Genomic DNA, 14,211 nt, shown 5'->3' on the forward strand with positions numbered 1-14,211 from the left:
GGGAGTTTTGCATTTTAGTCGAAACAGGGCACGTTTTGACCTATATAAAGATCTATTTTGTTTTATTTAAATATTTTACTACCATAGTTTAGTATGTCGAAGAATAATCATTTTTGACATCTTGAAGTACAAATAATAAGACGGAAAAGGAATCCTTTTGCAATGTGTATCTTACAATAAAAATAGATTTGGGTGAACTCCTGTCAGATAGGAACCCAACGACACAATATGACTTACACACATATGTAGGGAGTTTATATTCTTTAACAAAAAGTAAAATAACAAAAATACTGAACTCCGAGAAAAAATCATAACAATAGACAGATATCTACAAATATCATGGGTATATCGAAATCTTTCCTAGTTCATAACTGCCCTTTAAAGTCATGTGTCCTATTACGTGATTCGTTTAATACTTGACCTGGGCATTTAAATACAATGTATGTGAACAGTTTTATTTTTTCACTCATCACTTCTTCCTACTTCAATCAATACAAATAAAACAAACTGAAAATGCAAATTGTCTTTTTTAAACGTCAAAACATTTATTATATCAATTATTTACTGAAACCTCAATAATCAAAAATAAAATGTTAAGTTTTAAAATGAAATTGTATGTGGTTAAGGGAAAGTTTTCTAGTCGTATGCTATTTTTGCAACTAAAATTAGAAACCATATTTATAAAAAAGTATATTATTTGATTTTAGAAAAGTTTTGTTATTCTGTTTAATAAAATTTCTGTTCCTAATATCAAGGGGAATGATGAGCAAAAACTTTATCAAACCTATTGGAATAAAAATAAAATCTTCATTACCTTAAACGTAATTGTCAGTCCTCCAAAGACTGTATTTTATATATGATAATGATATTTTGTCCATATCTGCAAAAACAATTATCCAAACTATGTTCGAAAAAGTACATTTTACTTACAGTGTTAACACAACAAGGTAATTCAAATAAGCCTAAAAGAAAAAAGATACACAAAATCGCATATGTTCAGAACTAACCTCTTATAATATTTATCATAAATGTGTAAAATATTCAAAAATTATTGACACATTATATATTCTTAATAGTTAATCCTACTTTATCTGCCTGATTTGTTAGCCCGTTAGTTTATACCACAAAAGACTTGCTACAGATGTTTGAAATGAGAAAGTCAAGATTTAACTTGTGAATGAATGCTTCACACTGTAGAAAATAGATAAATGATCAAACGGTGGAAATAAAGGAAAATTGAACTGCAAATAAAAAAGAAATAATATAAAAGGAAATAACCTGTATGCCAGTATTATCGAACATCATCCGATTTCCACAAAGATAGTTATAAATTGTCTTGGAAATAATCTTTTTAATACAATGATCAGTCAACCATACTATTACATCATCCCGACTAAAACAGTATGTTTTATCGAAGGTCACTTTTGACACTATATCTAAAATATATAGTAGATAACTGTGTACCGGACCAGCTAGCTACACATTTTTCCGAAATGTTATATGATTTGAGTTGGAACGATGCCGTGAAATGATTCAAAGTTATTCTTCCTAACACTTGTATAAAATTTACCCTGAATTTGCAGAAGATGCACAGGCAGATATTTTGTTCGAGAGATACATATGTATTCATCATTTGTCATTGGCGTTTAAGTAGCTTTTAGTTACGGTTCAGGTATATCGGTACTCTATGGCTTTGTCTTTTTGTTACTAATAAAAGTTATCTTTGCGCTTCGTGTCGATTTGAAGAGGAAGCAATTTTTAAAGGATTTTAAAATTGTTATAATGTTGATCTGTTATACAATTGTCCAATGTTAGAGGGAGATTTTCACATGTTTAACCACGCTACACTCAGTGAGTACCTGCATGTCCGGGATCTGCAGTTCAGTGATTTTATATGTTGTTCATTTTTTGTTGTGTTATTAATGATTAATGGGGCCGTTATTTTTTTACGTCGTTTATATTGTGCTACATCTTGTTATGTCGGAGTCTGTTATAGCTGTCATCACGGTATTGTTTCTTGTATACTAATGAAGACAGTACGATGACCTATAACTGCTTAATTTAATATAGAATAGTCTCTGTTAGAAAGTTGTATTAACACAGCAATACATTTCTTGTGCAATACGTATACTTCTTATATTTTTCTACTCACACACTTTTGCATGTTTCAAACTAGTTAAAAAACGCCACAATCTGTAAGTTTAACACAATTACTATTATCATACCTTTAGGAGATCAGAGGGATTACAAGTTAAGCTCTTGTGATTGATAACATCTATTCAGACGGACTTATAGTACTGACCATATATTAGGAGGATTGGTCAGGCAGACAATACCTACCACACATTATCTATCTATGTTGAAAGCTGACACAAGAGCAGTATATTGTATTAAGATAACGATATAATGCAACACAACATGTCGCTTATGTCAACAGAGGGTTTAAGGATATAATTTCTAAGACTCTCTGACGATAGGACGGTAACTCCGAGGCGGAGAATGAAGTATGTATTGAACTGAACAACTATACAACACTTGTTGTTAATATGTACTAGTAATAAATCATTATGTTTTAAAGCTCTTACAATGATTTAGTTTTGTAATAGTGCTACAAATGTGGCTGTCCCAATTCAGGAGCCTGTAAATCAGTAGTTTTCGTTATTCTATACATCATCAGGCAGTTAGTTTTCTCTTTAATTGATTTAAATTTGTTATCGGGGCCTTTTGTTTATAGCTGAAAATATATAAATATATATATTCGTGTTATTCTCGTTGTTTGTACGATTGCCTATTGTTGTTAATTTTTAGTGAAAATTGGTATAATGTTGTTGCACAGGAAAGTATATCACATCTCCTGATTTTTATATTATGACAACGCTGCATGACATGTATTTCTTTTATATATTTTTGCATTTTTGTGGGAAGAAAATCTTTGATTTAACGCCTCTTTCCGTTACAATTAAAATTGATATTGAAATTTAGAAGTTTTCAATTTAGGTTTTAGATAAATCTTGACCATGAAACTGTCTATTAGTTTGTGTTATGTACGTAATACATTCTACTTATAAACATAGATATTCAAAGGAAAAAAACTTGTAAAAATCAAAACCGAACAGAACATTAGGAAGATGATATTATATAACACATCTGTTGTTGAATAAAACAATGACGTAAGTATATAAATTCAAACGGAAATTGTCTCACATAATTAGCATAGAAGGTAGACACATTAAGAAAAATGAACATCATAAAATTCTTCTGACTTTATCATCATTACAACATACAACGTATAACAAGGTGAGCTTTTATATTTTCCCGATTGAAATGTTTAATCAAAATTAATCTTTTGACAGAATGAAGTCAAATCAAAATGTAGTTATTGGTAGTTTCGGTACTGTGTTTACTTTTCAGTATACATTGACATTGATATATTGTGTTAGTTGCTGACAGTTGACTCTCTTTGTGCATTCGACTCATTCAGGATAAGCTGTTATGATTACATACTTACTGTTCGTGGCGATGACATGGTATAAAGAACAATGGATCAATGTATAAGAAGGTGATATTGTTTTCGAGTGCGGACTTTTACTTTTCCTTTGGTAACATTCAACTCTCTTTTACATCACCAGATGCGCATTTAGATAATAAATTCTCGAATATATTTGAAAATTGAAAACAAACTGCAAACGTTGAAAAAAAGTTACTGAATTCCATCGTAACCATTGGCTAGCAAAGATGCCCCAAAAAAGACCAAGATGAAAGCCGAATGTGTACAAAGATGATTAAAACATTACTCTTACTCTTACTATTTACCGGATTTATAATTACATAAGCAACACGACGGGTGCCGCATGTGGAGCAGGATCTGCTCACCCTTCCGGAGCACCTGAGATCACCCCTAGTTTTTGGTGGGGTTCGTGTTGTTTATTCTTTAGTTTTTCATGTTGTGTCATGTGTACTATTGTTTTTCTGTTTGTCTTTTTCATTTTTAGCTATGGCGTTGTCAGTTTGTTTTAGATTAATGAGTTTGACTGTCCCTTCGGTATCTTTCGTCCCTCTTTTACATCCATATCTTAAATGAAGACTGAAAATACAGTATTCATGTATTTGAATATTGAGATGTAATGGCATATTTTAAAAAATCAAAATATCCTTATTATAACAGTATATTCACATTAATCGAAACGGTCAATACAATGGCAAAAAAAAACCCAACTAAAGATGAAGATTTGAAAAACAACATCAAACTTAAAGCTTAACAAAAAGAATCCTTCCAAACTGGAGATGTAACGAAAAGTTACAAAATTATGTTTTACGTGTGGAACACCTTGTTGTTGTTGATCAATACACATGCATTCATTGATGTTATAATTAAGGAAGAAACGACGGGTTTGTGGATACGAAGTTGAAACTGGAACATATATGTTATCATCTGTGACACAGATATTGTATAAGGAATAACCAATTCATGCTGGCTGACGTAAACTGTCGAAGAGATGATGTCAATATTAAATACCTGAAATTCTTGGAACAGTAGTTTCCTTGTAATCAGTAACCTTTTACTAATATTAGGAAATTATAATAATGATATCAAATGTCTCCTTTGCTACTGATAGAAACACTGTCAATGAGGTGTTTCATATTTCGTAATATATCTCAAATCAAACAAATTTAAAGTCATATGAAACCTCAAATTAAAAAAAATATGCATATGTTTTTTTATAACTGAATGGATAGTTTTCATTATACAACTTAAGTACATATACTTTTTTCTGAGGAAAATTCTTTAATTTTTCCACATCTAGAAGAAGTTTAAGTATTTTTAGTTGCTTGCTTACAGCAAGCAATTCGCCGACATATTTTCCGTATGCATAGTGACCCGAGCGTAACCCTCCTCGTAAAAATCCGGTGACCACAATACGCATGGATCTGTCATTGAAATAAACAAATATCTGATTATACATGTTAAACACGTGCTCAAGACCCATGCTTTTTGTAATTGGTTTACTATAAGGTGACAATCGGTAAAACTCGGCTTCAAAACACGGCATTTAATGAGCAGCAATATTTGTCAAATCATAACAAACAGAGAGAAAAAAAATTGACGATTATTTTATATATTTGCGAAAATAATGATAAAATCACGCACAGAGGACTAAGTGTATGATGTATTCATGCATTGGTTCAAGAATTGGACAAACATTATTTTTCACCACTCGCTCGTTTCATATGACTTTGAAAGCAACACTTTTTTTGAAATTAGATAAATTGATTCAATTTCGACTTGATTATATAAATGATTGTTTGAAGATTAGTTATACTGTGGACAAGTTCATTTATATACATATTATCTATTTGATATTATTTCCAACTTTGTACTTAGTTTATATCTATTTTACCCTACACTATAATGATCTTACTATATTGAACATATTTTGTATTATATGGTTCAATGAATCCAAAATACTCTATTTGTGCTCTTTGATATTTACTCAACACTGGCTATTGGACAAACTACCTTACTTACTAGTCGTTTTATTTGGTTCTATCTAGTTTAACAGTTCACCCTTTGACTATATATATTGTACTTTTTAATTATATTGTCAATGCAGAATAAGAAACACCAGAAACAACATTAAGAGCCGTAGCCAGCATTATAAGGTATTTACATTTAAGGGTTTTTCAAATTAGTTTATGGTTAAATGTTTTTGACTTAAATATTTTATTTAGTTTCATTTACTATGCTAATTGTTTTTCAAACTTTATATATTCTTTTTACCTGTAATTAACTTTCAATGTTATACAGTATTTTATATAGTAGTATGGTCAAATTACTTTAGTGAACAGTTGTCATTTGCATTGATTAACAAATTGTTCACATTCAGAGTGGTCATTTAACTGTATTTTGCATTATTATTTATTTGCAATTGTGTAATTAAACATAATATACATTATTTGCTACACAATGATCTATTCATATGCATTTATATGTAAAGTTGTATTTATTTGTTATTATCTGTATATTTCAGATCCGTCGTTGCCTTCTATTCTATATTATATTAAAATATATGAACGTTCTGCATTCAATTTATCTGAGCCTTATTCCATCTGGTCACAATGCAGTTACTTGAATAGCATTGAAATGAATACGTTTTTTCTGTTTTGTATCAATTTGATGAGTTGAGCTGATCTGAACAGTTTTATAGATTGTTTGTACGTTTTTATAATAAATTGAATATGCAATTATTGAAATGAATACTGCGGATGCTATCTTTCATTGGATACTATTTCAACTTTTTCATTGGATACTAATTTCAACGTTTTTCATTGGTACAAAATTCAACGAATTATAAATTTTTCTAGCAGGTTGTATTCAGACTTTGGTAAAACAACGAAATTACTTCACCACGAAACGGCAAATTTCCAAAATCCACGAAAGAAGATATTCACGAAAACAAATGTATTGAGAGTATAGCAGGTCAAATGTTACTTATTTGTCACTATGCTACAATTTATAATAACCTAGTAACTGTTGAAAAATTTTGAAATATTAAAATAGTGTATGATTTTGTATTATTCATGCATATAAGCCACACAATAAATATTATATCACATAACGTCCGCGTTGTTAAATTGTGTCAAATTTTTGTAAATTGAAATTGAGAAGATAAAAATCGGTAATGTTGTGCACAAGGACATTTACCTATTGTGTATAGACATAATTTATGCATTGAATGTAGATTCTTTTCAATTAAACGAAATTAAATAGAAAATGTATGTACATCTACATTTAGTTGAACAAGTTTATAATAGCTATATATGTCATAATCGAAACAACTATTTGTATCCAAATATTTGAAAAAAGAGTTGTTTGGTAATTATATGATTGTACAGAAATTATAATTTTTATAACACATGTTCTCTAAATAGACATAATTTGGGGCATGGAACACGTTTGAGCTAATCCGAAGTGAAGTTGCTTAAGGATGTTCGCTCCTTTTGGTTCCTATTTTTTTTCTAAATTTGAAACCTCTAGTCTTATCCATGTAGTGTCATTATAAAATACTGCCCACTAACTCTTCTTTTTTCTTATCATTAATTAAGTACATATAGTTATGTACATATAGTCATGAATGCAACCTACTGAATTAAACTATTTACCGGATTTTATATCACATAAGCAACAAAAGATGGTACTCAAGGAAATAAATGAATTGATAGTAACGGATTTTATAACACATAAGCAACACGACGGGTGCCACATGTGGAGCAGGATCTGCTTACCCTTCCGGAGCACCTGAAATCACCCCTAGTTTTCGGTGGGTTCGTGTTGTTTATCCTTTAGTTTTCGATGTTGTGTCATGTGTACTATTGATTTTTTGTTTGTCTTTTTTCATTTTTAGCCATGGCGTTGTCAGTTTGTTTAAGATTTATGAGTTTAACTGTCCCTTTGGTATCTTTCGTCCCTCTTTTATTAATTAAGTTGAGACAAAGTGTGCATTTTTTTATTTGTATTTTGTTTTTGGGAATTAATTGTAGAAGTGTTCACCAATATTTTTTACCTGATTTTTAAATAAATAACACATTCTAAATCTTCATTTATTGATTTCTTCCTTTTTAAAATTTGCACATTAATTGTTTTTTTATAGTTGTTGTTTAATTCTAAATTTATGTTATAGATTTCATCTGTATCTTATTAGTCTCAAATTTGTTTACAACAGTCTTATGCAGTCTACATAAATTAAAAAAAATATTACCTATCAATTCTTCTAACGGGAATTATGTTTCTTTGAAGTATAATTTACATTAAAAATTGCATTGTTAGAATTGTCACGCCAACATACTTATTAAGCAATACATTTAGATAAAAAAACCCTCGTATCCTTTGTGTATTGAATAGTTTTTACATCTGCCAGGTTCATCTGCAAAATTAGAAGATTGTTTTGCTTCTTTTCCTAAACAAGGCTCTTGTATAGGTAGCAATACACAGTTAGGAAAACAACTTAAAATTGACACTCATAATTTCTAAACACCCTCTTTCCCCTCCTAAATAGGCTTTATATGTGTGTTATGCATGTATATACTTGTAGAAAGAAAATCTTCCATAGATTTGATTTCTAATGGTCCTAAGGGTGAAATATAATTTCTTTTGGATGTAACCATGGCAACAATCTGCATTTCTTAGATACAAAATAAAGCAAAAAAGGGGGTTGAACATGACACAAAAGTCTACAAAATTTGGTCTAAAGGAAAATTTCAAGGAATTACAGTGATACCTTTCCTGAATCCATAGGTTTATATCTATCAAGTGGTCCAAAACAGTCATATGCCTTCCTGCTCGTTTTTCCATAAAATTGAATTGAAAAGATCGAGCGCAAAATCTTTGTTGATAAACACTACAATAGTTTATGGACCTACGGAACGGTACGGAAATGAAAATTCGGACTGTCAATCATAAAAATGGCCTATAAAACATGTTAAAATCAATCTAAATGTTCATATAAACCCACTAAGAAGGCTATGTTATTCTTCAATTATCTAAAAATCAAGAAGGCTATATTATTCTTCAATTATCTAAAAATCAATTTTATTGTACAAATACTTTCCTTTTTAAAAAATTCACAGGGGCCATAATGCGAAACTAAACTTCTAACTGTGTATTGCTACCATAGCTGTCTTGTTCAAATCTGCCAATAATAACCCATTCAATATTTCAATTTGTTTCCTCATCAACCATTTTCAACCTTAATTTTGTCATATTTAATATTCCTTACTTCGTAACTACATTCCCGTTCCCTTTCATGAATGTGACCTACCGAATTAGATAATTTACCGGATTTGTTATCACATAAGCAACACGACGGGAGCCACATGAGGAGCAAGATCTGCTTACCCTTACCCTTCCGGTGCACATGATATCATCATAATTCTTGATGGGGTTCGTGTTCTTTTGTGGTCTTTAGAATCTATGTTGTGTCATGTGTACCATGGTTTGTCTCTGTTTGTCTTTTTCATTTTAAGTCATTGTGTTGTCAGTTTGTTTTTCGGTTTATGAGTGTGACAGTCCCTCTAGTATCGTTCGTCTCTCTTTTAAACAGACCCTTTACTGTTTATGTTTTGGTGGCTGACAAAGAACATAATTGTTCTGTTTAACAGTTTTTTTTGGTTGAAACAAATACCATCTGTTGAGGGTTTCTGACTTTGTGAAATACAATGCATCCTATTAAGTTTATAAGCTGAACGAAGATATGAGAAAAAAAACCTTCAAAGCAACAGCAACTAAAACCCAAACAGTTCTGTTGAAGGTTTGACACACGAAGAAATGGTAACTAGAACGATCAAAGAAAGGATAAAATCTCATCAGGTAGGGAACATAGCTATAACGCTTGGTGGATGATTTTGCAGGACTGATAGAAATCATTTGTACAGTCTTTATTGTATACTAGAATTATCTAAAAAGGATTATGTAAAGGTCCTCACGCATATTTATTACTAAATTTGCAATGTTAGGGAGAGGTTAAGATTATTTGTATAGTATAAAATATGTTAGGTCAACCATTTTTAAACTTCAAACTTTAAGTTTGAATCTTAATAGAAAACCAGGAAGCTAGAGTTTATATAACATGCTGTGACTGCACACATAAGCGATTTTCTCATTAAAATTGGGCTCGCAAAAAAACAAAACAATAATCATGAATATTATAAAAGTGGGACTCTTTTGGATTTTAATCTCCTTGATAGAAGGTCAGTTATATATGCGTTGATAATACATTCAAATTGACAACCATGTAAAAAGAATACTGTTTTAATCGAAACTTATGCCTTCCAAGTGGTACTCAGTAGGACAGTTATTGTCGTTTTACTTAAGTAAGTAAATTGTCAATGTCTAAAAAGATATGTGCAACAGATAACAAGTTATATAGATAAGGTAAGTTGTATGTTTTTTTATATTAAAACATTTTGATTTTGAACATAAACATCATACTTAATTATGATGAACAAAAAAATGTCCTACTAAGTAAGATATGTGAGGTATAAGTTTTGCTTTGATCAGTACTCATTTTACAAGGTTTTCAAATTAAATTTGAAACCTAAATCTATAAACTTGATTGCAAAACATATGTGCCAAACAGCTAACAAACTCTGAAAAAAATAAAGATATGTCACCATCGATATAGCAGAACATAAAGATACTAAATTATGCTAGCTGTTTTCATTATCTCGTAGAAACTCCAGTATGAACAAGGATATGTGGTATGATTGACAATGTGACATCAATCACAAGACATAAAAATGGTATAGAGTGTATGCAATCGATTTATATATACGATAGAACAAGTTGGCCAGATGAGGACTACAGTATGTTCCCATGATTATTCCAACTTGATTGAAATACACGTCCTCTATACGAAAACAATATGCTCTTAGTGACGAAATCATACATTCTCCATGGAACTACTAGGAATATACTTTGAAGATGATTACATCTACAAATAGCTCTTCTTTAGACCCATGGCTCTCAATGTTCAACGATTAACAGTTATCTAACATATCTTATTTATCATAAAATATATAAAATGCATGTTAAGACTAATATTTCTCACTCTTTCAGTTCAAAGTAATAGTAATAAGACGAAATGCATCTCGCAAAATACAAATGTTGATTGCAGACATTTGGGCCTGACTATGATACCTAGTCACTTACCAACATACTCAACAGCTTTGGATTTAAGTAAAAACAGCATTGAAATAGTCAGCCCGTTTACTTTTCAGTATTGCAAAAATATCACCGATCTGAATCTTGGACATAATGTCATAAAATCAATCGATGCTAAAGCATTCTATGGGTTGCATCGCCTACAAAGCCTACATCTGGAACACAATGTTTTGCAGGTTTTACCCATTGGTATGTTCGATACACTTGAGTGTTTGCAGCATCTTTCGATCGAATACAATAAACTACAAGATCATCAGAATGACCAAATATTGGAAATGTCGAAGATTCTATCACTGACGACCCTTTCTTATGACATACATGAAGATTACAAGTTTCCCAGCCAATGGTCTACATTAAGTAAATTGATCCATTTGTCGATTTTCCCCAGATCATCAAAAGTGCAATTCAACGCGGACATGTTTGAAAATATTAAAATGCTGTCAATATTGTCTTTGCATTTAGACAGGGTGCCGTCCATATCAAAGGATTTTTTTGAAAACTTTCCTAAATTAGATTCAATATCATTACATCTAGGTGACGATATACCTAAAAATCCAATTGATCAAGTATTCAGATCTTTTGAGGTATTTAAAAGTAGGAACATTACAAATATTGAAATTGCATACAGTAGATTTGATAATGGGTTTATTTTAAACTGGAAAAAACTACAATATTTATGGTCAATTTGCCTGAAACGACTAACATTGCATCAATTATTTATCAAAGACATATCCTTATATGCGCTGCAAAAATTTTCTGTCCAAAGCACTTGCATTGAGTACCTAGAGATTTCTAAGAATGTTTTGTTGGATCGAGGAGTTTCTTTTGTTTTTATTTTGTCGAACTTTAGAAATTTAAAAGTTTTTAAAATAACAAGCAATTGGCACCATTCGAGAAGTAAACGCTCTCAACAATCAAGATTATATAGAATCGTGTTACCACATACCCTTGAAGAGTTGTATATAGGAGATAACTTAGCCTGGGATATGGCCAACATTAATTTTATAAACGGTCATAATCTTCGTGTGTTGAGCTTAAAGAATTCTGACATCTGGTCATGCAAAGGTAGTTTCGTAGGAGTTATAAATGTAGAGTATTTTGATATGTCTGGATGGACATGCGAAAATTTGTCAGTAGACTTGTTATATGGTTTTCCAAATTTGCAGACATTGAAAGCAAGTGGGTCACGTCTAGGAAAAGGATTTGTAAACATTGCTGGAGCCGGATCTTTCTTGAGTAAGAATCTGAGATTGCAAGATATAAATCTTTCGTCTAATAAAATGAACAGTTTACCAAATGGATTCTTTTTGCACCCATTTGAGCAGTTATCAACAGTTAACATGTCGCATAACAATCTCACAGTATTTCCCAAATTTCATGAAAGTATAAAAGCTTTAAAAGTAATTGATTTGACCTTTAATAGTTTAACATACTTCAATGCCGAGCAAATTGAACGAATACAAAGGCTTGGTGAAGTTGATTTATTCTTGAGAGGAAATCCCTTTCAATGTTCCTGTAAAACATTACAGTTTTTAGAGTGGTTAGGTCAAACAAACCGATTACCGGATATTTCAGATTTAACCTGTGTAACTGAAACGGCTTCACGTAGATTTATGTCTGACATTATCTCCAATCTAAAGACATTTGAGATTTCCTGCAAAACGAAATTCTGGTTGCCGTTTGCCGTGTCTATAACCTCCATTATCATATTTGCCATAATATTAACCGTCGTATTCTTTCGTTATAAATATGCTGTTGAGTACTTTTTATTACGACTTAAAATGAAAATGCAAAATTACAAAGAATTGAAGCAGGAATATACGTATGATGCTTTTATATCACATAGTCATACTGATTCGGAATGGGTTAAACAGTTCCATGACAGAGTAAACAGTATGGGATTCGAATTATGCTTAGACGCTAAGGACTTTATTGTTGGTAACGGTATTGCAGAAAATGTTATGAATGCCATCGATTCCAGTAGAAAGGTGATATTTATTATAACTCATGATTTCTTAAAGAGTACTTGGGGTTCGTATGAAATGGAAATGACCCGCATGCATGCTTTCCAGAAAGGAAGAGAAGACATGGTAATTGTTGTTGTAAAGGATGATATAAAGGTAACAGATATGCCAGATATATTAAAGAGAATGTGGTTTAAAATTACATGTATTCAATGGCCAAATGATGTCAACCTGCCATACAATACGAAAGAAATATTTTATGAAAAAATGAAAATGGCTCTCACAAAAAAGGAAGAAACTTTCATATATTCTAGAAATTCAGTTATATAGCGGGTTTGCCATAATTTCAGAATTCTACTAGTGTTCGAATTGCGAAACAAATCTCTGATGATTATATAGATGTTACAAGAACAATAGCACAAAAAAGAGCATGAAAGTGGACAAACGCAGGCTAAAACTTGTATATACATGTATTCGTATTCAAAATACTACTTTTAAGTTTATCAAACGGTCTACATGTTGTTTTATCGTATGCTTGTATGCTCAAAATCTTCTATCAAATGAATTGTTTTATTCTTATTGATTGTGCTATACAATAAAATTATTAAGTCAATAACAGGAAAATATTAGTGCGAGACTGAGAAACTGGGTATGGCGATGTTCTACTGTGGTTTGCGCCGAGTCCAACAAATTTACATTTTTCTGACATTGAACTAATATTGATTTTATACTGCAACTTAAATTAATGACTTGATATCTTTTTAAATCGTCACACCAATGTCAAACTTATTTTCATCCTCTAATCGACCCCTGATGGAGGAGGAAATATTCCATTGTCAAACTGATATTATACAAAATATAGCTGTGTTACTATATTTAGGAAACAAACACAACTAGTTTCAATATCAATCGTTTTTGTTTTTTGTTTAGCATAAACCTATATTAGTATCAGATAATATGTTAATATAATAAACTGAACATAAAGAAATTATAAGTTGTATTTTCAAAGGCAGACTTAAGTTTGCGTTTGCTATTCCTGAACGATATAAGTGATATTTAGCACATTTGTTTACATTTAAAAAAAGAAGATAATAGAACAAAAGTACCCTTTGAAATATAAAACTGACTTTGTTATTGTAATTTCCAGTACAAGTATGTCATTATTAGTGTTTTATCTTCCTGTTATAAATATAAATTGTATTCGAATGTGCAGATTAAAATACTATTTACTTTATACTTTTTATTTGAGCCCGAATTTCGTTATTACAAAATTTTCAGTTTAATATCGCTTATAGGATTTTACCAAGAAATTCATTTTTTCTCATTGCTGATTCTAACAGCTAGAAACTAGGGAAAATATGTTCATAATTTTGGGAATGTAATTTTGAATAAAATTGTTTGCTATACATCGTATATAGAAGGATTAAATATAATGACAGTTTCCTACATCTCAATACGCATACAAGTCAGATTTGTTTTGTGTGTTGGAGGATGTTATCAAGAATAATACAGTTAAGATCATGTTTTGAC

The 14,211-nt window shown here is 30.8% G+C and overlaps 1 protein-coding gene across 1 annotated transcript; it reads left to right on the forward strand.

The window, feature by feature from the left end:
- Window positions 1-11,703: 11,703 nt before the first annotated feature.
- Window positions 11,704-13,011, forward strand: LOC134688153 (toll-like receptor 4). The gene has a single exon (XM_063548626.1). The coding sequence runs from the start codon at window positions 11,704-11,706 to the stop codon at window positions 13,009-13,011; it is 1,308 nt and encodes a 435-aa protein (XP_063404696.1).
- The last annotated feature ends 1,200 nt before the right edge of the window (window positions 13,012-14,211 follow it).

Source organism: Mytilus trossulus, chromosome 10 (assembly GCF_036588685.1).
Source record: "Mytilus trossulus isolate FHL-02 chromosome 10, PNRI_Mtr1.1.1.hap1, whole genome shotgun sequence".
In the NCBI taxonomy this organism is placed as follows: domain Eukaryota; kingdom Metazoa; phylum Mollusca; class Bivalvia; order Mytilida; family Mytilidae; genus Mytilus; species Mytilus trossulus.

Coding starts and splice junctions, on each gene's coding strand:
- LOC134688153 (XM_063548626.1), top strand. CDS start 11,704: ATGGCCAACATTAATTTTATAAACGGTCATAATCTTCGTGTGTTGAGC.